At 43.4% G+C, this 25739-nt stretch overlaps 1 protein-coding gene and 1 long non-coding RNA gene across 9 annotated transcripts in view; one reads left to right on the top strand and one right to left on the bottom strand.

The window, feature by feature from the left end:
* The window catches only part of csnk1a1 (casein kinase 1, alpha 1), a 28075-nt gene extending 19579 nt beyond the window's left edge, over nt 1-8496 (top strand). For 2 of the 8 annotated variants that reach the window (XR_002196695.3, XR_002196699.3), the window contains 5 exons: nt 895-969; nt 2480-2586; nt 2916-3064; nt 3662-3760; nt 6557-8496. Coding sequence is in view for 3 of the 8 variants with exons in the window: in XM_020045998.3 (XP_019901557.1) it covers nt 895-969; nt 2480-2586; nt 2916-3064; nt 6557-6564 (339 nt within the window). In the remaining 5 variants the exon portion in view is untranslated. Of the gene's footprint in view, nt 1-894; nt 970-2479; nt 2587-2915; nt 3070-3661; nt 3761-6556 lie in introns of those variants that run through there. The other 6 variants (XR_002196698.3, XR_002196697.3, XR_002196696.3 and 3 more) reach the window with 6 other exon arrangements.
* A 6591-nt stretch (nt 8497-15087) lies between these two features.
* LOC105027224 lies at nt 15088-23880 on the bottom strand. The gene is made up of 3 exons (XR_829272.4): nt 23728-23880; nt 17388-17458; nt 15088-16098 (listed from the first exon to the last, which is right to left on the bottom strand). It is a non-coding gene; the product is annotated as an uncharacterized LOC105027224 (long non-coding RNA).
* Nucleotides 23881-25739: the final 1859 nt, after the last annotated feature.

Genomic DNA, 25739 nt, shown 5'->3' with positions numbered 1-25739 from the left:
AGCTAGCGGGCAGCTGACTTTTGCTAGCGGTTAGCTGACGTTTTCTAGCTAGCTACAGTTATAAATCAACCAACTTTTGCAGCTCTTAGTATTCGAGTCAGCGAGAGAAGCTTGCAATGCATGTAGTGTTCCTTACCTAGCAAGGTGACTGTTCAAATGCTGCCGTGAGTTCAAATGCTGCAGAGTACTGAAGTCACGTGCAAAAAAACTCACGCTGGGGGGTCGGTAAAGAATATTTGAAACTCACGCGTGAAAAGGTTAAAAAGCAAGTGCTGATAGTGAGCTGCATCTGTAACTGATTTACCCAAATCGTGACAGCATTTTATTCTTTCAGCTTAAGTCACTGTCCTGTACATACAGTATTGGAGATGTTCCCCTACAGCCTCTGGAACTGCATGTAGTTACATCTGTACTGGGTGCTTGGCAGGTCCATTAGTAGCAACTAGTATATAATCTCTAGCTGCAGCCAAGTGTGCTGGTCAGTATTATGCAACATCTTCCTTTTCTTTAGAGCGACACGGCTTAAACAGGAAACACAAAAGCCCTGTGGCCTGTCCTACTGTTACTACATGGAACAGCCGCATGCATGTTCTATTGAATAAATCTCAAGTCCTCAGCTCGATGTTGGTGTCTACCTTCAGAATCAAGTTTGTATATCCATTCAGCCCCACGGTGGACTGTTAGAAAGCACTATCTACACATGCATAGTTCATCATGATTGGAATACAGCTAGGACACTTAACTTTCTCAAATGCCCCAGTATTTCCCGTACGTGGCTGTTTCACAGTGATGTGTTTGTGTCTGCGCCTCCATTCGTGCGTGGTGACAGTTTGCAATGGGTAGTGTTAAACTGTGGTGCACAACATTTTCATTTCTCGCCCACATGTTCCACAGGCTGCCACAAAGAAACAGAAGTACGAGAAGATTAGCGAGAAGAAGATGTCCACTCCAGTTGAGGTGTTGTGTAAGGTAAGTGAAACCATTGAAGATTATCTGGGAAACCTGTCGCGTGGTTGTAAATGGATGAATGCTGGGACACCTTGGGACACTAGTTTTACTCCCTGGGCTCGAAAGGTACCCTACCGTTCAGATGTTTGGGGTCACTTAGAGATTTCCTTGTTTTTGAAAGTTAAAATTACATCAAATTGATCAGAAATACAGTAGACATTGTTTGACTTGTAGCTTGAAATGACTGATTTTGATTGAAATATCTACAAAGGCATACAGAGGTCCATTATCAGCAACCATCAGTTCAGTGTTCCAATGGCATGTTTGCTAATCCAAGTTTATAATTTTTAGAGGCTGTGATGTTAGAAAACCCTTTTGCATTTGTTAGCATAGCTGCAAACTGTTATGCTGATTTAATGAAGCAATAAAACTGGCCTAAACTAGTGGATTATCTGGATCATCAGCTATTCAGGGTTTGATTTCAGGCTGAACATGTCAAGAAACAAAATGTTCTTCTGAAACGTGTCAGTCTATTCATATTCTGGGAAATGAAGGCTATTCAGAAATTGTGCTTTGGTGGTGGTAAAGAGATTTGTACAGGTTAAACAGGATATTGAAGGAGGAAGGTTATCCATATTGCAAAACCATGCCATACCCTGTGGACGGCACTTGTTTGGTGCCAGTTTCCTCCTGCAGCAGGACAATGACCCAAAGCACAGTTCCATACTATGCAAGAACTATTTAGGGAAGAAGCAGTCAGCTGGTATTCTGTCTATAATGGAGTGGCCAGCACAGTCCCTGGACCTCAGACTTATTGAGCTTTTGTGGGAGCAGCTTGAGCTTATGGTATGTAAGTGCCCATCAAGCCAAGCCAACTTGTGGGAGGTGCTTCAGGAAGCATGGGCTCAAATCTCTTCAGATTACCTCAACAAATTGTCAACTAGAATGCCCAAGGTATGCAAGGCTGATATTGCTGCAAATGGAGTTTGAAGGACACTATTATTTCAATAAAAAATTATTTCTGACCATGTCAATTATTATTTCCTATTAATTTTGCTATATTTCCTAGTCAAACTCATTTCATGTATGTTTTCATGGAAAGTGACCCCAAACTTTTTAACGGTAGTGTAGATGCTTACTATGGATGTCAAAATATTACTGGAGTTGACGGGGGGAGGGGGGGGGGGGCTACATGGCGGTTGAAAGAGCTCTAAAGGCTGCCTAGTTGCATCCAAGACCAGAGACGGTTGTTGCCTGGAGGCGATAATCTAATCCAGTCTTTAAATAGTGGCTGTTATGCAGGGCCTTGAAACTAAAAGCATGTGGGCCATTGCTCATTAAACTAAGTAGCTGACTGAGACGCTGCACACTCCGTCCACGGCCACGGCAGCTCTTTAGTGACTTTTGTAATGTCACATTTTACCATTTACTACCTGCCCTCTGTGTGTTTTTAGTCAGTGTTAAAGTCCGTTAGCCTGTCTATTGGACATCGGACGTTATCGACCAATCCGTCTGTTCCGGTTTTCCCTAGGGTTTCCCGGCAGAGTTTGCCATGTACCTGAACTACTGCCGTGGGCTGCGGTTTGAGGAGGCGCCGGACTACATGTACCTGCGTCAGCTGTTCCGCATTCTCTTCAGGTGCCCGTCATGTTCCTTCCAAAACCATGTCACACATGTCATTTTGTTTCAACTCGCTGTCAAGAAACACAGGGCAGAAAAGGCAATCTGGTGATTGTATTTCATGTAAAGCGAATGGAAAACAAAAGGTGTTTGGAACAGACTACTTGGAGTTAGAAGTTATTCATGGAGCAAAAAGCCGGAGGTGTAAACAGATATTGGCCCATGTTTTATATTAAGTTGTGCCTCTTTTGAAGCCCCCAACGTGGCATCAGTGTTTCTGGGAGGAGTGAAGTGCTTGGGAACATGGAGCTCTGTGTGACCACATGTCTGAATGTCTGTTTGTCCAGGACTCTGAACCACCAGTATGACTACACGTTTGACTGGACCATGCTGAAGCAGAAAGCAGCCCAGCAGGCCGCATCCTCAGGGGGACAGGGGCAACAGGCACAAACCCCCACAGGCAAGCAAACTGACAAACCCAAGAGTAACATGAAAGGTTAGTAGCAAAAAGCCAAGCGACGTTTGGAGTGCAAAAATGAAGACACCAATTGCTTTCATTTTCGTTCCCCCTTCAAAGTGGTTAAAAATACAAGGAAAAAGTGGATTTGGAACATTCTCTCCCACCAGTTTAAGGAGACAAAAACCTAAAAAAGAAGTGTTAGTTCGAGGAGGCCCCCAAAACATAAAGATACATTCAATTGGTCTGTCTTGCAGATGCAAAGACGTCCTTGGGAAATTTGACTACTAACTTTGTACCCAAATGTCTTTATTCTTCTCTGGGACAAAGGGGTGGCTTTACAATCTTCAGTGGATGTTAAAATCATAGTGATTTCCCTCTTTTGAATTAACCCCTTCTTTAAATGGGATGTACGATTGACTCTTGATTTTTCTCGCAATCACTGTTCCTGGATCTAACACTTGTTAATCGTTATTGGAACGTTCAAATACTTGGATGCGTGGGTGTGAGATTCTAACCAAACACTAACAATGGGATCATCCATCATATTGGTGCCGTGGTGATTAATGGCTGTCTGGTTTTCTTGTGTGTTTTAGTGATGTGATGTGACTCTTGAATGACCTCTTTTAATTCCAGTCTCCCCCCTCCCTCTCGTAGAGGGTATCCCGGGTGCCCAGGGTTGATGGCGGAGGAGTCAACCCAATTTTTCAAAAAACCTGAAGAAGTTTTCATCAGGTGATGACTAGGATTTCCACAGGGATATGGCAGTAGCCCGTTTAGATTTGTAATCTCTGGCATGAAATTGCGGGGCTCGTCTTTTTGGATGCCATCCCCCTGACCTGTGTTTGTATGACAAGGCACGCTTACACCAAGTCTATGCCAACCCCATATTTCTTAAAAGCACCGCTGAGGTGTTTTTCTTTGCCCCCACCACATCTTAAACTACGCCTGTCACATTGGCCCAAACCTCACTGCTCCACATACACCATGTGTTAATCTGCACTCTGCATGGAGGACTTTAACCACGCCCCGCCGTCCTTCCCTGTGTATTAGTCCATATTTGCCAGCCTGGTTGCGGAGGCTTAGGCAGGGCTGAATTAAGCCCTCAGTACACAATGGGAATCATCCGCGCTGTGTGGATTAAGTATTTGTTATAAGACCAGAATGTTTTGGGGTTGAGTGCAGGTTGATTAGAGTAAAAGAAGGTCCATGTATGTTGGTGGCGTGACACGGCTGCCTTCCCTGACAGGGCTCAGTGTATCAGTCCTGCTCCTCCCCAGCATGCCAGCCCCCTGTGACTCCAGCAGATTGGACATTCTTCTGCCCCATTTTGTTTGGCTGTCGTGTGTTTGGTCAAATCCTGCCCCAAATAAGGCTTCTTGTGGCTTATGTTTACAGCAGATATTTAGATATGCTCTCTTTTTTTTAATGGATTTTCTCTGTGAGGCCAATCCTTTCCTGACCCTCTCCTTGCAGGACTAATGACAGTGCTGTGTCTACACTCTGCTTAGAAGAGCTTTGAAATCCATTAAATATGAAAAGGAAATCAAAGCATGACACACTCTGTGCCCCTCTCCCCCTCTTTCAAGGCACATCCTACGTGATGGCAGTGAACAAGTGCTGTGAAGAGAGGCTAGTTATAAATAGGATTTGCTGATGACGTGGTATGGGTCTAATCCTTTGTGTACTCTGTCTGTTTTAGTATGTGGACTCCATCCTCACAGTGGCCTACAGCATGGTTGAGCTCTGCTTATGTGCTACAGGGGTGGGGAGATTATTTTTTTTTCCTCACAGACTGATCCCAAAAGCACCTTAGTGACTGGACCCCATGCTCACAATCCCCATTCCCCCTCTTGTGTTGTTTTGAGGTAGTATAGCGAAGTATAGAAAAGGACATATATTTGTAAGTATGTCGATAGAGGTTCATTCTCTGGTTCCCGCTGTACCTTTTACCATTAGACTTCCAGGGAGGGAAGGGTGCTGAGTACCCACGGCAAGGAATTTTAATAGCCATGCTTTGGCGTATTGAAGCTTGAAACAGCTTGCTGGTTTCTTGGATACCAATTTGACTTGGCCACTCGGTTGGCCTTGTAACAATGGAAACATTGTTAATGGCAGTTTGTTTCAGTCGTCCTCGTGTATTGCCCAATCGCCTCATTCTATTCTATTTGTTTAGAACGAGCCAAGTTGACAATCAGGCAAACAAGTAGCTAAAGCTCAAAAGCAAACTTTATTAACACAGCCTGTACTCTGGTAAATATTTACTCTGCTCATCACTTGGTAATTTAATGTCCGTGTAAGGCCTCAATATCATCGTCTTATTTCTGGGATGTCTCCTAAAGGGGATTTGCTATACTGGAAGACGCTCAATCTATTAATAGCTTGCATGTGGAGAAATTAGTTGCCCTTTCACCCCTGTGAGTGACACTTGTCTGTTACGTCAGCTGACCCCTCTACTCAAACGAAACACGAAACTGCAGGATCCTCCTTCAGATGGGAGCTGTGGACGGGTTTCTTCATGACATTGCTTGTACACACTGAGCAGCAGTTTGAGACTGTCGTGTTTATTTCAGACCCAGTACTTTTGGTTGTTCGTCCAGCGGGTTAAATGCTCTTCAGACATCCTCCCATGCCTGCAGCAGAACTAGCTTGCCTTTTTGTCAAACCGCATTGGAGGGAACTGCTGTAGCGGCAGATGACACAGTGCTTCTCACATCACTATGGTCTGATGGACATGTCCGTACTTGAGTTACTCCCATCCAAACTTGCTGGCTAAGCCTTAGAATGTAAAATTGATTGGCAAATGTGTGTTTGAGAAAAACACGTTTTTAGGAGCCTGTAAGAACGATTTTGGAATCTTCACTTTCAGGAGTCCCCTGATTTTGTTGTGCCCTTGTTTCTCTCCTGTGGCTTGGCAACTCTCTAAAGGCCAGCTGTCACATCAATGAGCTCCTTGGGTGTGGCCATGAAGAGGGACTGCGTGTCATTGGCTAATGTCTGTCTGTAAAGATTACCTTCCACTGTGCTGAAGCATGAAGAGTTTGGCTTAGTGGGGCCAGTTCCCTACTTGTCTTTGGATGTATTGATAAGCTAGTTTTTCTTGGTTTACCTCGGCCCTTTCAAATAGATTTATTGATAAGCTGCATCTGTTCCTCCTCATGCTTTGCTCTTGTCTTTCTGTCCCACTTCTGTTCCCAGTACACCACACAGCTGTTGTCCCTGTGCTGGTTGTGAAACTCTTAGTGTGGTGGTGGATGTCTTCATTACAGGAGGCTCAGTGTAAAGGCTCCATAAATGTTTGATTCCCCCTCTCAGGCTCTATGCTGCAGCGGGTTCCAGCTTTGCTGCAGAGCGGGACTGATGACTGGGCGCTTTTTTATTACAGGGCTGGAAAACCGCCGTGACTTACTTGGCCTTGTTGATAGCAGTCGCTCAACCCTTTTTGATAAAGATAGCCTGCTGTTGTACTAAGTCATGCGTAACCTATGGCCTCTGTGTCTTTGTCTCCATCTCTTGTCGTTTCTCTTGCAGGTTTCTGAGCAGTAAGACAATGAAATGAAGCAGAGCAGAATGGCCGTTGCAGGATTTGCCTTCCAATCACACCCCGGCATCCAGGATCAAGTTCACCAGAACCTGCCAGGCATTGTGGGCAACCCTCTTTTCCTGTTAAAGAACTTTCGTTCCATATATTATATATGTAATCGCTCTATATAGATACCATGCTCTGCATATATCTATATATTGTTATGTATATACTATATCCACACAGAAAGCAGGCTTGATATGGAATCTTTCAAAGCTGTAGCCTTCTCTATTGTCCTGTCCCTGAAGATTTTTTTTTTTTTTTCTTCAAAACTGAAAACTAAGAAATGGTGGGCTCACTGAGGATGTAATTGTGCACATGCCAATACTTTCCCCTTGACACCTTTTCCCTCTGAGCGGCTGCTTGGGTGCCTGCCTCACCTCATAGTCGCCTGTCAGAGCAGCAGTTTCTCCCTTTCCCTCAGTCACAGAGTGGCATGATGACACAACAGTCAGATTGAACATTTGAAACAACCATTTTCCTCTTCCTTACCCCCCCCCCCCCTTCATTCTCGAGCAAAATGAAAGGTGTAAACTGAAACTGTTTCCTTTGTCATGAACGAATCCTGGGTATTTACTAAGCATACATTGGATTTATTTTTGTTTTTCATAAAGGTAATTAAGATTCTGCCTGCTGATATGTGCTAGAAGAGCTTCTAATGTGAAGATGAAAACAATTCTAGTGACTACTAGGTTTCTCTTTAGAACGCTGCGTTAACTACATTGTACTTGGTATTCTGAAATTTCAACCAATAAACAAGATGAACTCCACAAAAGCATATTCATTATAAATTAGGCACCTCTTGAATAAACCTGTTTGTAAATTGCTTAAAAGAAAATGATGCATCAATTAACCTTTTTTTTTTTTTGGAGATGTTAATGTCTATGGACAAATGTAACCTTTTTTTGAGATTCATTTAATTCCTACTATGGGTGGCCTCGATGTTCGTTTATGAGACAAACATGCTCACTCCATCCACCCTTTCCGTTATCATTTTTATATTCATATATACACTTTTTTTTTTTTTTATCAGAACTTTCTCTCCGTTTTATAGATTTGTCTTTCCCTGTATTGAATTGATCATTTTGGGGGAAGGGTGTTTTTGTTGCTTCCTCCTGTGGTGAAGCAGATCCTCTTGTAAAATACTCTGGGACTTTCTCTCTGCAACTAAATTTCGCTGCTACTTAGAGTAGCAACCGTTTCCTTATTTTTGTTCCTTTTTTTATTGCGAAGAAAGTTTTGGAGGGTTTGTTTTCTATATACTTTGAGTCTTGTAAGGCAAGAATAATTTGGATTTATCTCAGCCTTTAGTCACAACAGATGCACACCAGTAACTTGGCTGTTTGTCTCCCTCCTTATTATCCTCCTGACCCAGCTTTAGCTATTTTACAGCTGGACATTCTATAAAAGTGTAATTTATTCCCTTTTAGCATGTCAGAATAAATTAAATGACTTGTCAGAACCACTGTCCCAGTGTCTGTAATTTAAAGGAATCAGACTGCCTTAGGCCTGGATAATGTTATGGCTGTAAACTTTTATTTTTGTTTTATTTTTCATTTGCTTGTCTTTACACATTACCTGTAAACTACCACACAACCCAAGTATTGTGAGCATTTGGAAAACGTGATACATTGACGGAATTGGGGATGGATGAGATACCTTGGTCAATATGTCGGAGGCAACTAATTTGTCCAACAGTATGATTGCTTCAGACAAAGGGAACAATTGTGGAAATGGTCTAAAAGGTTATTGCTGTAATTTAGACCAAAGCAGTCCCAGTGAAATGATATTGTTGGGGTGGTGGTTAGACGTAGGTGCTTGTGGTGGTGTTTTGAAAAAAAATCTTCCAGGATTTATATCTGTAAATATTAAAATGGCTTCAAATGGCTGTTGTGGAAAATGGTTAATTCTCTACAGCTCAACTCTTTGTGTAACTGGTGTAAACAATGAAGAAACGGGCCTGGCTGCAAGTCTTCTGTCTGGGACTCACTATACCTGAACCTGTGTTTGTAGGACAATAGTAAAAGGTGTCAAACTGGTCAGCGGGGCCACTAATAACGTGAGGACTACAACATGGGTCTATGGGCCAAATGCTGTGCAACGGAAGGTATGCCCCTGCTCCACCCTGCAGTGGCTTGGAAATGAAGTGTTCCAAGTAAGAAGTAGTTGTGCTTACCTCCCTTTCCTCTGCTTAAAACATCGTTTAGAGCCTTTGCATTGTCCTGTGTAGTCATTTACCTCCCATTCTTTGTCAACCAGGTGATCTATCCCAGAGCCGACTAGACAATAAGTTGAGGGTTTTTACAAAATGATGTCCCTTTGTAGCACACTGGACAATACTTGTTGGCAGGTTTAATTTATGTTGTGTGAATGCCTGAGTGTACTGGTGCATCCACATTGTCAAATGCGTGACACTAGAATTCCAAGCTGCAGTAGAGTGCTGCTAGGCCTGGCTGGAGTGGGGGATGGGAATGTTTTTTTTCTAGGGCGAGAGAGGAGGTCTTTCAGACAAATCCTTCTCCAGGATGACAACGACCGCATGGGCTGCTGCAGGATAAATGAGGCCTGGTTGTCTTGCCATCTATTGTGAGGTCAACACGTGGAAAGTAGCTCTTTGCTGAGAATGTCGGAGGCCTCAGACATCTCTACTGGCTGAACAAAAGGGATGACCATGTCTGGAAACTAGGCCTCAAGACTGAAATCTGTACTAAGAATTTTAAGTCATTGTTAACCTTTTTAGAAGGTAAAATATTAGTATCCCATTTTATCTGAAAAAAAAAAAATTACCCACTGAGGCATGTGATCCCGGTGGTTTCCAAAAGGGAGTATTTAATGTTAATTGTGTGTATTCATAAGAAAAACTAAATATCATGATTCAGCTCTGTAATATGGGATACCTAACTACCTCAGCTCCTCCTTTGTAGGCTCAGGGCAGAGGAGTGGCTTTGACCTAGGCAGATTAAGTTTGGTGGTGTCACGTGCTGATCTGGCTCCCCCTCTGCTTCTCCCTGGCTGCTTGCTAAGGCTGCCACTGCAGTGTAATGTAATCCCTATGTTATACTAAACCCTGGCTCTTTCTCTGGCCTTGTCCTCTCTTATCCCTTTGCTGCCACTACAAACCAGGCAGGCAGTGGCACTGGTCACAAAACAAAGAATGTTTGCATGTGGGAGCAAGAAATTGGAATGAGCTGTTCAAAAGGCCTGACATTTTAGAAAATGTGCTCTTCACAGGTTCTGTATGAGTTTAACCAACTAATTGAAGGACTATATTGTCTTGTTTTTGTTACTTCATTTTGTCTGTAATGTTCATAACCCACATAATGCACATTGCTATCTGCTGCAAAGTGCCTCCAATAGGCTATATAAAATGGAAGAGAACTTTATGAAACTGACTTTGAGAGATGAAAACAACACAACCTGAAGTTGCGGAATGTGTTAGGGCACTACCAAACCCACCCAGCATAGAATGTTTCTGAGCCGTTCCCTAAAGCTTCTTGGTTCTTAGAAAAGTTACTTTCACACAATGTTCTGAGAATATTGTGGGAGAGTATTTTTTTATTAAGAACAAAAAATAACCTTTGCAGAACGTTTATAGTTTGGTATGGGAGAATCACATGTTTTCAGAACGTACAAGTAATCTAGTAAAATAACATTGTTTTGACTGGGATTCGTTAACTTATATAACGTTTATTGTGGCATCCATTTGTTTTTTTATTAGTAAATGAACGTTCTGGGAGTGCTTTAGGTAACAAGGAAATCCATGTCGGTGTATGTTTATGTAGCGGTAAGTGCACCTAACTTTCTAACTAATTTGAAATGTTTGTTTAAAAAATATTTTATTTCAATTTTGAAAGACAGTCATGTGACGCCTCTGTCACCATAACAACAGTTCAGAGTAACGGAGAGGTGCCAGCACTTTAGCTAGTTGCTAATACAAATATTTATAGGTAATGAAGAATAAAATAATCATTCTAAACTCCAATGCATTTTCATAGATACACGTAATGAGTGGGGTAGTAGGTTATAGTCATTTTTATGTTGTGAATGAAGTATATTGTTGGAGCATGTTCTCCATAACATATTTGGCTGCTTGTCCAAAGCTTAAAATAACGTTTTTAACATTTTTGTTTTCATGGAAAAGGAATTACGTCTGATATCATCTTACTATAGCTCTCAAGTTCTATTTTCTAAAATGTGATATTTTATTTACTAAATTACCACTACACTTGGTAATGCAGTGGTACTTAATTACCACTGCATAGCTATGTGTAATAATGTCATTTTAAGTAAAAGTTCTTGAAATTAAATACTCAAGGTAGGTATAAAACATTCTTAAAACATTCTCAATCCTGCATTGAAAACCTTTATTGATAAAAGTTTTCAAAGTTGAATACTGAAGTAGAAATGCATTTTAACCTAACAGTTGGTGTTACATATTATATATTAGAAACAAGTCTTAAAAAGACCAGTGCACCAGCTTCCCTAAACGACCTGGTACACAAACCTAATTTTGATTGGGCTTGGGATTGATGGTGATGTCTGGTGAGGTCACTTCTTTAAAACACTGTGTTTTTAGAGCATCATTTCAGTTAGGTGGTCAAGTGATCGGTGTGCACCTTTTATCTGTTTTCCGTTGTCCATCTGTACTTGACAGCCTGGCAATGCCCCATGTTACCTACGACAGAGGCCGCGCCTTAATGTTGCGTCCGTGAGAAACTGCACAACAGCGTTGTTGATGGAGTCGAAGTATCAGGTTTCCATCTGTCCTATTCTTGTTAGCAGGTTGGCTGCAGAACATTGAAGTTAATACATAAGATTTACACTTCACAAGGCAGAACACAAAGGTTCGTTTATAAACATGCCAACGTAACCACACCAATTTGCTTTTCTCCAAGCGGAATTTCAATCAATGGTCAACATTTCTGCCTCATTTTATTTTGTTTTTGTTGATTATAGGCTGCTGTTTATTTGCTATGCATCTATAGTGGCGCCCGAGAAATGTCTCACTGCTGTATTTCAGAACTCCCAACCAAATCTGAGAGTATTTGGTCCCCCACCACAGTAACATCATAGATCTACATTCTCTTTGACCGACACACTCAAAAAGTGTTATTGTGTATTGGTGTGAAACAAAGTCACCTCAGATTTGTTTTTCATCATTTTCCTCATCAGACTTTGGGTGGCCTGAGTCTTTTTTAAGGTTGTCCTTTGTGGTTTGCTCTGTAGGTTTCCATTCTGATCCTTGTATAACATATGTACTGCAGGTATTTTAAAGTGGGTCTTGTGCATCTGGGAATATAGACCGCATTCTAACATTGTCATTATGAAATATGACGTATTTCATGCAGTAGAGAGGCCCCACCCAACCCCCTTCCCGTATGTCTGTGTCCTGGGATCTAGTGGAGATAAAGGGGGATGCTGGGAGGAGTGAACTGGCACTGTTGATGTAAAGGCTTTTTATCAATGAGGGGAGGCTATAAAAAGATATTTGCCCCAGGGGGGAGCCCCCTCTCCCTGCTCCAGTGGTGTAAATACTGAGCTGCCCTTACTGGAGCAATCGACAGATCATCGGAAAGGTGAATTGTGTTATGTTTCTTCAAATGTATGTTGTTTCTAGCTTGTCCACAAATAACCTAGAAACGATGTCTGGGTTTAAAAGCCTTTTCACCTCAGTCTGGCTGTTTTTATTGCTGGACATATGGTAGGGTTATTGTGGACAACATACAATATGAACTGAAATTGTGATCCCGGCTGGTTGCATTAAATCAATTCCTGTCAAACAATATGGGGAACACCCAGTATCTATCCTGCACCTGGGCAAATACAATGACGTGAGGGAGCAGCGGGCTTCGCTGATGGCTCTAAGTCCATTCACCGCAGAGACGTGGCCTGGCTGGTGGCCTGGTGCAGTCAAAACAGCGTGTCTCTCAAAGGACAAACTTGACTTGGTGATTGATTACCGGAAACACCCCCCACCTCTTTGAGATTGCAAAGAAATCTAGTCCCAGTCATACCTGGTTTATCTTTACGGTTCAGTTTTAGAGTTCATCCTCGTCTCCTAGTCTGCTGACTGCATGGGTGAACACATCCAGCGGGCCATTTGCCCTTCATCAAGGTCCTGCATTACTCCAGGGAAAGGAAGTGAGCAGGAAGGATCATCGCTGACCCTCCCCAGTACACCATTGTTCTCAAAGAATCCTGTCCACCTGAACAGTTTCTTTCTTTGTCCTGTAGTGCTCAGCAACCAGCGGTGTGCCCCGCAGAGACTAAGATGACTGTTCAAATGTAACGCTCATATCTTGAATGTTCATTAGCTGTTAAATAATACTGCGTGTAAACTATGTGTACATTTGTTTTATTCTGTCCCTATATGTTGTCCCAGACTAACAGCATCATTACACCATTTGGATTAACTGTTCATGTAAGCAAATAAAAATGATTCCGATTCACCTATCAGGGAGGGTTGGGGCTGGTTAGGCACAGTGGTCAGTTGCCTTTTCATTCTCCACTTTGGTATCAGTTTTCCCTGTCTGTGACTCCTGGGCCTAGGAAATACAGGTTCTCAGAGAAGGAGTTGAGCTGGGCCACACCCGACTGAAGGTGTGTGGCGTGTCGGCTTATTCAGACGGTAAGAGTATGTGCCTGCGTGTGTGAATGCCTACGTGCACCATTTACTGCTTTATCTGCCCATCCCTTCCTGTGAGTCATCAGCACATAGAGTTTCAGTAGAAGATTCCCTCTAGGCCTATATGATTTGCACCTAAACAGGTTTAAAAAGTAAGGGGGAGGGGTCAGATAAACCCGATCAACTTGTCCTGATAACATGTAATGTAAAAGAGACATAGTTTCACCAGTTTATAATATTTGAATACTCATTCATAGGCGGAAACATGCTATGCTCCTTTTTGTAGGTTACTTCAGAAACCTTTAGTGTAAATTTACATTTTAGGCATTAATCAGATGGTCTCATCCTGTCTTACAAACTTTGGAGCCTAGTGAGTTAACTGAACTGTAATATACATCATAGTTGACAGTGAATCTGAGAAATGCAAATATTTCAGTCCATGGAAGCAAAGTTCAGATGAGGAATTCAACTAGTGTTGTCTAACTACTACCATATGTACAGTATCAGTTGATGGTTTGAGTACTTGATAATATCTGCAATACTGCATTTATTCTCCACAGCAAATTAGATACACACACCCACCCGCGGACAAGCTCACAAAGAGCAATTCAAGTCAATCGATTCCAACAATGAATGTGTTTATTTACTGCCGCGAAGTACACTACAAATAACCTTCTCAATGTCCTTCCTGCAAGTGAGGACCTCAAGACTGCAAAGCAACACAGTAGTGGATTCCAGGGTGAAACGTGACCCAGAGCTTACGGTTCTGGCCTCCCGTCAGGCCTGTCCTCCCCTTCCCCCACACCACCAGCTCCTTTGAGGAATGGGCTTCCACAGTTGGTTGGATGAGTGAGTGTTAAAGGGCCAACGTCTCTCTCTCAGCCAGCCTTCCTATTCTCTAGCCCCCTTGCCCCCATCTGCTGTGGAGACCCTCTTCCACGTGCCTGGAAGCTGGCAGGAGCCGAGCAAGGGAAGGGAACATTTAACACAGCGGTCTGTCTCGTGCTTTAAGACGGACCCCTGCTCAGATCAATGCCCACGCAGTATATTATGGATAGAGGAATAGCGTCTATTGTGTACCGACGATCTATAATTGTGTTTACCCATCTACTTTTTCGACGAGTCACTGGGAATTTGCTTCCTGTGTAACTGAAGACGTTTGCTTATGACAACACATTGAAGGTATGACAGGGGTTCTACGTCAAAACATTCTCATCAAAATTTTTCTCTTGCCCAAATAAGGGTGTCTGTGCTTTTGTTTCACATGTATATTTTCTATAGGCACGTTTGATCAAGTAAGCAGTTGGAGCATATTATTGGATTATTGGAGCATATTATATATATATATACACACACACACACACACAAAAGTGATATTGGCTTTTCTCCCGAAGGAGATATATTTGTTTAAAAGAAACATTATTTCTACTAAAATCTAACAATGGAAACAGCGTCCTGTTTGTGGTACGTTCTCCCATTAATACTAGACAAGGCTAGAATACACCAAATGCATGCCTATACATTTCCCCAATACGTATAACCGCTGCTCCAACCATATGTGAACAGGAATAGTTTTTTTAAGGCTCCAACTATTTTGATCTACAATGAGTCATCTGATGTAGCACATGTAACATGATGGCCTACCCAAAGCTCATCTATGGAAGTGGCTCAACTCTGACCTCTTGTGGTGAAGATTTTGGCAACATTGTGGCATTTATATGGGTTTATATCCACATACAGGAAGCTCTGTTTTCATAAAATGAGTGGCAATGAGTCTAGAATGAGACTTGGGTCATTCCAGCAGGTTTAGACGATGGAGTGTTGTTATTATGATGAATTGCAGACAGACAAAAATCAGTAAATGCTGACATTTATTGAGCACAGTGGAAACATTGCCTAATAATTGCTAATGTATATAATATAGGTAATGACATAGATCTTCTGACAGTAAAATTACCACAAAAATAATTTTATTCATTTAAATAGGAGAATGCATCTAGACAAGCTATGGATTATAATACGAAGCAACATCTGTTTTATTAATTGCCCTTAACCAGTCATTCAATTGTCACGTGAAATTACGTCACATTCTGTGAAACATAGAACATTATAAACAGATTATATTACTATCCTGGATCTATGTAGTCAAGCCCCACCCCCAAGAACAGTATTTCCAGGAATCCCCCTTGTGATTGCCCAAGGGATTCCTGGGAAAACTGGACCCCGGGAGCAAGGAAAAGGCCAGGGCAATGCAGTGCATTCACTGAGGAGGAGGAAGAGGTGAATGTCATGTCAATCACAACAGCAACGACTGGTTAATACAAACTTTTCCAGCGAGATCTCTCATGGAGATATGTGGTCTGTGTCCAGACCAAGAAGACAGAGGGAGGCGTGGCACCAGTCATGGGGCCCATCTGTCCCTAATATATTAAACGCAGATGTCCATGATAACGGCGTCCATGTTGTTCTTCATGATGATAAGGCAGAGGGAAACAGTGCCCCTCCTGTCAGCCGGCCCTCCCGGCTGTAGCAGCGCCCTCCCTCCCGAGCTACAGTGCTTCATCTCAGACTCCCAGTTGACCAGAGATGCAGCACTGCACCTAGGGCCTGAGGACCAAGCAATGGACCTACACCGCAATGTACTTACACCTCAATGGACCTACACCGCAATGGACCTACACTGCAATGTACTTACACCGCAATGGACCTACACCGCAATGGACCTACACTGCAATGGCCCATCCAGTCACACCTTACCTGTCCTCGCTTCACGTGACTAAATAAAGGCTCGTATTGACTAAGACGTTTGATGGCATTTCAATCTCGCTGGTTGGTTTCTTGCTTGACACTCCAACGCCGATTGACCTGTAGATAAAAAGAGCAACAGAGGATTCTTTGAGGGCTTTCACCAAACCACATGAAGCGTACGTGTTCAGCTGTCTTTCCTACTAGGAGTCTGTGAGAGAGGCGATACCATGAATATAGGCTGCCTGGCGGTGTGTTGGGAAAGGTGGGCACTGCTAGACGTCATATAGGGGAACAGGAAATGATTTTGACCCTTGCTGGCCTGCATATTTACACTGCTCCTTCCTGTCCCTCTGCCCTCAGCTCCCCACTCCCACTTGCATTCCTCCCTGCAGCATTGCTAAATTCCCACAACCCATCCCACACTATTTCACCCATATAGCTATCAGGAATCATGGTTAGCAGTCTTCTGGGTTCACATGGGGACACTGATCCTCTGCTGGGCCTTCTGGGAGTCATTCGGCCCATGACACCTCAGGACGAAGCCAGGCAAGCAGGCTGAGGCTTAAGGCCTTAGCGAGAGCTGAGCGCTTTACTGGGCATGATAATAGCCTGGGAGAGTGACAGGCTCACTGGGAGGTCCTGCCTGTCCACATTAGGCCTCAGCCATCATGAAGAAGAGGAGGATAAGGAAAGGGGTGAGGAAAGGTGAAGGGTGAAGGAACACTAAAACTCACATCTGAATTACTGTAACTTATTTAATGATTCCGATTGGTTGGAGAAAAATCATTGAATTAGACACTGTTGGAAGGCCTAGTTGAATTTGCGTAAGGAAGACACTGTGGAAGGCCTAGTTGAATTTGCGTAAGGAAGACACTGTGGAAGGCCTAGGGAGGTCCAGAGCTCTGAGCTGTTTCCTCTGGTGCAAACATACTGCTGGGGTGTGTATTTGAATCCAATCAAATGCTCTCTCTGCAACTGTCTCCTTGATCCTTTAATCACTTTCCTGTCTAATAAAGCATAAAATGCCATAACAATATCAACAAGGACACACTATTGGCAAATTCCATTGAATGCAAAGTGAGGCTGTGGATTGCTGGAGATGGGAAGGATTCAGACAAATGATCTTGGACCTGTTATCATCTGAAGTCAGTGTTAGACTTTGTTGTTGACAGAGTGGTCTATTGGGCCATTTTCAGTGTATGGACAGGACTCTGCTGAACATTACTCAGCAAGCAGACTTTATCCTGACCTCATATAAACATGTGACTAACGATGATCTTTTAACTTTGACCCAGGATGAGGGACTATATCCAAGTGGAAAGAAGGCTAACGTCACATGGTGTCAATTTTCGATCTCTGTGGGGAAATAAGTCAATGTAACTGGGTTGAAAGCGTGTGAAACTCACATATAGGCTACAGTTGGTGTGCTGCTAATTGGTTCAGTCTGTCTCGGGAGGCCTCTGTTGTTTACCCCACACTGCAACAGGAAAGAGAAAGAAGAGAACAGAACAGTTAAACACCAGTCCCAGCAGACCGACATCTACAATCTACAAGGCTTCGCACACAGGAAGTGCATCCTTTATACCAGGTTGTGTCCCGCTCTGTCTGGCTAAGGCCTGTAGAGAAATGGACTGGTTCAGTGATAATGTTCAGTGATAATGTTCAGTGATAATGTTCAGTGATAATGTTCATGTTAATGACGATGACATGCAAAGAGCCATGCTTGATGTTGTTTACACGGACAGACTCCATAGTGACGCTTCCAAAAGCTGATGATGAAGCCTGTTTATTAGTGTAATACATCTCCCGTAGTCTAACTTGAGGACTTTTCAATTTACTTTCAAAAGGGAAAGCAAAACAAAAGAATGGAAGAAAAAAGAAAGAAAAACAACATGAGAATTCCAGAGCAGTTTTGATTTCTCTCCAAGACGAAGGAGCTTTAGGTTGTCTCAAATCCCTCTTCTGTTGCCTCCCTCAGCCCTTATAAGGAATTCTTGGCTGCTTTTATTTTGGGATAATGGAAAATGGAGCTGTACTTTTGATAAACATTCACTCTTTCGGGCTATTGCAGGCAGGCTGTGATGGTGGACGCAGATAGTTTGTCACTGCTCTCAGCGCGTGCCTGGCTGCCCCTCCCCCTCCCCCAACCCTCTCCCTTGCTCTCTATCCAACTGGCTGCATACATTCCCTTTTCGAGTCACAGGCTGCCGCTGTAGACCGACACGGAGCGGGAAAAGGGTGCGAAGGTAAAGGAGAGAAACCCTAAAGCACACACCAGGAAGGGCTGCCATTTTGTCTGAACAACATGCTGAGTCATTGTAGCACCCTGGGATGTTTACCGATGGTAGGAGGCCCAAATGTAACTGTGTTTACCAGCTCATTTCTTAACTTGGTCATTTTCACACAGCTCTGAGCCCCTGGGTCCATCCATTCTTTATTTATAAAAGTTGCTGTCTACAGGCCCCATGCTGTCTCAGCCCAACAGATAACTACAGACTGATGAAACATGAAAAAACACAACTGTCCTCTCTCACGCTGTTTGTGTGTAATGCTGCTGGTACTGTGGCCACTGTTAATAACCAACACCATATAAACATCCTGTATTCGTTTCCTGTTTCCCATGCTCCATGCTAATAACGTCTCATTCTTACAACAGGCTCTATAGCCATACGCAATAGCAATGCTACCTACCTGTTGTTGCAATGGGAATAGCAATGTTACACACCCTCATCAAATGTCCCAGATTACTACAGGGTTGGTCTCCAACTGCCATCTAACTGACCTCAGTCACCTCCATACTCCCACCTGTCCACTCCTGCTCCTCTGACTGTGCCTCCTCTGACTGTGTCTCCTCTGACTGTGTCTCCTCTGATTGTCTCCTCCATATCCTTTGTACCAGGCTCTGTACCACGGCCCTAACAATCCATTCGCACCTTCAAGAACGTGTCAAAATACAACTGTTATACTCAAGCTTCCCTGATTGGTCTGGTAACATGTTCAGAGTTTGATTAGTCTGTTAGCTGTTTAGCATTTGATGAGGCTGTTGATATGTTTGGTGTTTTATTTAATTTTATAAACTTGCAGATTTTATTTCAATGGCTAATTTAACTTTCCTATTTTTAAACATTACTTGAAAAGCATATACAACTAAACATATTCTAATAATTTGTATATTTGTATATATTTGTATCACATGCAGCAAGGCCTTGTAGTCAACATATGTCTGTGTTCCATACCTGCATTTGAACTTTCTTTTCTAGACTAAACGTTTGTCAGAACGATTTGTCACGTCGCACTGTCCCGTCACCTCCTCTCTGACATCGGGTAACTATCACTTGAAAGTGACAAGGTAAAAAAATGAATCGCCAGGATTTGCTTACATTAGTATGTGCTCGTGTGAGAATTAGTGTGTATTTGTCTCTCTGTCTGTGAGTGTGTGTGTGTGTGCGTGTGTGTCGGTGTGTGTGCCTGTGCCAAGTGCTCACCTCCACAGACGTATGGACAGCCTTGCAGGCAGACGCTGTGTTTACACAGACACAATCCCAGGGCCTGATAGTGGAGAGAAGCAAGGCCCCTGCACGCCCAAACATTGCCTTTTAAGGTTCCCTCTCATTTCTCCCCATCTCCTTAAATCATCTACACAGGAAGTGTGCGGAGGGTGGGGAAGCCTCCCTCGTTCTCTCTTTCTTTCTTTCCTTTCCCTCCCTTGTTCATTCACTCTTTCTTTCTCTTGTTTTCGGTTTTCTTGTCTCTTTCTGTCTAGCAAAGTGGATGTGTCAGATGTGTAGCTGAAAAAGCCCAGGCCTTTCTTGTACTGCTAAGTGTGAACCCTAACTCAGCCCTCTCTCGTAATCTTGTTTCCAAAAATGGAGTTCCAAGTGGTCAAAAAAGAATCCAAAACACACCCAAAGCTAAACAAAAATGCACTGAACACATTTGTGGAGATGCAAACTTGATGTAAATGAGACCAACTGCTTAACATATGACTACTTTAATACAATATGAAGTTAGAACTTATCTAAATGGAGGGATAAGATATATAGTGGTTTCCTTTCAGAACCAGATATTTATGAAAATACCACAAATAAAGCATGACACTCTGAACTGCCGTGTTGTATGAACAATGTTATTTAAAATCTGAAAGGCTTGAGTATAGAGCCTGATTAAAAAGAAATAGATAAAGCTTTACTGTCTAAATGCAAACAGAGCACAGAGTTCACTGAAACATTACCCACTGAGTGAAACCAGAAAGATGTCTTTTCAATATCATGTGCTTGTAGGGTATGTTCAGTTTATATAGAAGTAGAAATAAGTTCTTGAATCAATTTAGTGCATTCTTTGTATAACTCACTCAAACCCAGCAATAGAAATGTTCAGAATGCAATAAAAAAAAAACTATATTCAACCCAGGCACATGTATTTCTAACAATGAAAAATGTATATCTGTACAGTTCCTTATACTATTTAAGACCAGTCTATGAGCTAATCTGACCATTACAAACATGTATTACTGTGTTAATACTGCCTTATAGGTTGGCCTGAACTGACGTCTCGGATAGAAGTTTCCATTCCTTTGTACTTTACCCACAAAATTCCAGGCAAGCCTTTTTCTACCTTTGTGGCCTTATTTGGCCTTGACGGTACATGCCCTGTCCTCACCAGGTTAAGTCTGGATCAAAGTGTCAGTGTGCTGTGGCTGTAATCCTCTCACATGTCCAGGACAACCAGGGTGTGTAAACCCCCCCCAGGGCACCCCACACCCGATCCCAACCCTCTCTCCGAGATGTCGTCAGGATTCACAGTACTGTTGGAATTTGGGCTGGATGGATTTCTTGGAGTGAATGTTTCTGAGAAAGGATGCAGGCCTTCTCCCGAAGGGCCAAAAGGAGGTTATGTGTGTCTACTAACATGTGTGTAGGCCAAAGTAAATGCCACAAAGTATATTCTATTATAGACAGAAAATAATAGCAAGATGGTAAAGAACTACAATGGAAGAATTCTTCAATACTTTAGACTACTAATACATTGACTTATTTCCAACAGTTTTCCTTACACGGTTGCGGCTGAAAAACATTTATTTTCACCAATATTGAGCAGTGATCGTGAAACTGAAAAAAACGAATTAACAACATCAAACAGTGAGGGTGACATTATGTCAAAATACATAGATTGAACTTGTTATAGACAGTTATAAATCTAAGACTGTGAAGACCCATTCTGGCGCCTCCTTTGACGAGGGATAAAGACGCCCTGCAACAACATTTTTGTACAATCCTGAGAGGAAGTGACAAAATGGCTGAAGCATTCCCAGAACGCCGAGAGAAAAAGAAAGAGATGGAATCTGGAATGTGATGCTGTAGCTACGGAAACTTAGCTACAGCTACTATGGCCGAAACCTTTCGAGACAAAGTTGTTGGTATAACCTCCTCCACCTTCATCGACATTACAGCTACCTATACCTCTGTGGTTGTGTTCCTCAGAGGCGGACAGAGACGGACAGAGGCAGACAGAGACAGACAGAGACAGACAGAGACAGACAGAGACAGACAGAGGCAGACAGAGACAGACAGAGACAGACAGAGGCAGACAGAGATAGAGAGTGTGTATGTGATTTGCAGGGCCCGCAGTGGGCTGTCACTCCTCACTGGGCATGTGAACTGTAGACTCTGTCAGTCTCTGAGGATTTAACCCCCTCCCCTTTACCCTCCCACCCGACCCCACCCTGGTGCTCATGTGAACGTGACCCTGGGAAGAAGGTCCCCTGGGCCCTGGGGATGAGGGGAGTGACGCAGAGGACAGGCCCGAAAGCCGGGGCCATTACAGGGTCATGTGAAAAGCCTTATAATCTGATGGCTTCCAGATTTTTGACTCCTCTCAAAATAAATACATTGTTTCCTCTCCTCCCCTCACTGCCTCCATCCATTTATCCTCCTCCATCCATCCATCCACGCATCCATCCATGTATCCATCCATCCATGTATCCATCCACCCATCCATCCACCCATCCATGCATCCACGCATCCATCCATGTATCCATCCATCCACCCATCCATCCATCCATCCATGTATGCATCCACCCATCCACCCATCCATCCATCCATCCATCCATCCATGCATCCATCCAAGTGCCACAGTTTGTCCAAATACAAGCAATCATGAATCGTTTAAGTTAAAGCCTGATGATGAATATGAAATGTCTTGTATTTGGTTAATTAACATACGATGTGAAGGAATGCATTTACAGCCCTGGAGGTTTATACTGTGTGATGCTGTAACTACATGCTACATGGGCTCTCTACGGGCTTGGATTTCCTCTCTAAATGAACACTTGTTCCAGGGTATATCAACTATCTCTGTGTTCACAACTGATAAGTTCCAAAACCTAATTTCTACATTAAAAAGAGAGACTTCTTTTATGTAAAAGTGGGGTGTGGGCATGTTCATACAGGTGTTTCAAGACATTTTCACAATGTGGTCTCTGTCTTGTTTAACTGACACTGACTCATACTACAGCTCTCTGCTTTTGTCCTCTTCTCTCTGGATATGTTCGCATCTCCCTTCGCAAGCCCTGACGAAAGATCTTTAAATGCTGGAAGCAGCGACGGTGTTGTATATACATGGCTGTGTACATTTTGTCCAGTGTCAACGACCTTAGTATCATCTGTGAGTCATTTGTCTGCACGTGACAACGATGAGCTCTGTGCATCAGTTGTCCTGCAGTGCAGTGAACCAACATGATGAATCGTTGCCTTAATCAAGGTCTTTCACCCGCTGATGGTTCAGAGAAAAGGCTTAAACAACCGGCCTGTATCAAAGTAAAAGCAGCTACAGATGAAAACAATGGATACATCTTCAAATAAGTTTGGTCCGTTAATAAAATTACAAAGCTGTTTGGGATGATACAAAGCAGACAATACATTCTTTCTTGTTACCAAGGTGAATTCGATTCTGATGGTTTAGCTTGCCGCTTTGGTTTGATGTCAACAAACAGTAGAACAGTCTCATCAGTTAATCAGCAGCCACTGTTCAGCCGACTGTGATGACGGCCCAATGCTATCAGCCCTCCACCTTAACCCATATCTGTCTCCATTATGTAAACATTCATATATTGAAATAGCAAAGCTGTAAAGTGACCACAGCCTTTTCCGTGACCCAGGCAAAAGGAAAACAGAGACTGTTAATAATGTTAGTCCAGTCTGACATGAATGCAACTTGGGTACTACAAGACAGAGTACTACACCCACTGATTGATATTTAAAAAACACAACAATACTGAAATGTTGTTAGCGCTGCTCTTCTGGCCTAGGTACATGCAGCAGATATTTTTCTTTGTCAGCTAACACAAGCAAAAGTAGGCTGAGGGAAAGTAGTTAATGAAGTAGCCACTCCAAACCAATACCACGAGGGACACTGATTCCTGTCCAAGTGAGAGCTGCCCTCTACAGCCTATTCCTCAGACAGAGACTCACTGACACAAGGTCATCCAGGCCTCAGCCTCCAGCTCAGACAGGAGAACATCACGGATGACAAGAAGCACTCATTCTCTATCAGTCATATATCAGCCAACCGGCCAGTCCATCCACCACAACAAGCCAACCCATGAGCATCAAACTAGGAATGAAGTGACCCTACTGTTTGCATGGTAGTTCACAGGTGACGGCTACATTTCTTTACTCCGTGGGAGTGAACACTGTCATTTGACTGGTGTGAAATCTGTCTGGTTGTACGGGAGGTTGTATGACCTACCTGGGCTCTGCAGTCTTCGTGTCACAGCTTGGGTCCTCTGTGGCTCCCACGTTGCAGTCTGTCCTGGAGGACGTGTGGGATGATGCTGGTGGTTGAGTAGGATGAGGTTGGCGCCGCGAAGTGGCGAGGTCTGGTTGGGGGGTGGGCAGTGGTCTTGGGGGGTGGAGAGCGCGGGGGGAGGGGTGGGGGGGGGGGCGCACCCCAGCACTGCTACCGTTGCAGTTGTCTTTTGCGAGCCCTACTGTCTGACGGGGGTTCCCGTGCAACGCTCCCTTTTGAAGCACAGCCGGCTTGGGGAGCAAAGACTTTTCTTTTACCTTATATGAGGCGAGGGGCCGGCACAATGTGAGAGCGACATGTGAGGGAAAACCCCCCGAGCTCTGTGATTGGGTAGTGTGAGGGCCCCCGTGACCTCAGGCTGTGACCTGCAACGTCTGAGGAGGAGATCTCCGGGGAAAGGGGGGGGGGGGGGGGGGTTGTCTCCCTTGCGAAGGAAGCAGCATTTGACAATTTTCATATTTCTTCTAAATTTGGAGTTTTCTGCCTGTGCTGGAGGCTTGGCCGCCCACTCCGGAGTTCCATGTGGAAACCATTAAGGAGGAGAGAGGACTCCTTGTCATTCCTGCCTGCTGTAGCTCGGCCTGGGAACAGAGTGCAGCGCTCAGACAGTTATTTGGAATAATTAACATCCTCTAAAAAAAAAAGTGCTCACTGCCCCATATGGGAAAGCATTTGCTGAATGCAATCTGGGAATCGTATACTGAAACGTCCAGGAACAATAGGAGGGAACACAAGAGGGCAGAGGGAAAATACATACATTTGAATCACATTAATAAGAAGGGGAGGAAGAACTGAGGGAGGTGGGAGAGTTGTGAATTTCTAATAGATTGGAATACCACTGTTACTTAGTGACGTCTCTAAAGCCAACCATCACGACATCATTGCGGTGTGTAGAGCTCACTGTGTTCACAGGGTTAGATGAGCCTTTTCACAAGCTGACCGCATGCACTCAACAAAAAAAAAGCATGCTGGTTTTCCTCATGTCAAATGATTTTGGGGAGGTGAGGAAGACATTAAATGACAGAACACTATGGGAGTAGTATGGGAGGAAGAGCCAAGGAAGTAAGACGGCTACAACATATCAGCTCATCAAGGTAATTATCTGTACAGAGCACAGCACATATCCTGGGGCTGCTGACAGAGAGAGAGACATGAAACATGCAAAGCAGCTGGTGCTAATCCAGTAAAAGAAGAAGCATTGAGTGGTGAGTTTAGACCAGCAATCAGCCTCTAACTGATGTCACCGTTTGAAGGAGCTGTCCTGGTCAGGAGCTGTTAGGGACCTGTTTACTACAGTCCTTCCTTAATGGCATCCCAGGTGTGTGCAGCAGTCAAGTGCATTGTCTCGTAACACCAAGCAGACCACCACAGTCTAGGTTCGAGTTTCCCCCATGCCACTAGCTGACAAGTGTCAGGGAAGTCGCACGGCGATTCTTGGCCAGCGATGTTCAGAGAAAGACGAACATAGGCTACAAAGAGTTCCTGGTGTCACTGCAATTCCCTCAAGTTCAAGTTCAAAGTTCATTTGTCAAATGCACCGAATAACACAGTGTCATCCTGCACAATGAAATGATTGTGACATGGCACCCGACATATAGGTAGTAAAAATTGAGAAATATATAATGCAAAAAAAGCAAAAATATAGCAATAATATAAATAACAATGTAAACTAGCAGCAATTAAAAAAAAAAAGAGTAGGTTGGGATTTAATATTATAGATACAATATGAGTGTTATATGCCTATGAATGGTACTTACAAAATAATATTCTAATGTACATTGAATGTACATGGAAAAACTTCAGAGCATCTGGAATGTTCATGTGTGATCAGTATATGCTTTGGCACCTGGGAAACTGAGTCATCAGGTGAGGGAGCAATACCTCACACTCATAAGCCAGTTTCTGGTTGGATAAGAAATATGACGCGGACACTTAGAAGGAAGGCACATTGC

This window comes from Esox lucius, chromosome 4 (genome assembly GCF_011004845.1).
Source record: "Esox lucius isolate fEsoLuc1 chromosome 4, fEsoLuc1.pri, whole genome shotgun sequence".
In the NCBI taxonomy this organism is placed as follows: Eukaryota; Metazoa; Chordata; class Actinopteri; order Esociformes; family Esocidae; genus Esox; species Esox lucius.
This window is presented reverse-complemented; position numbering and strand designations above follow the sequence as displayed.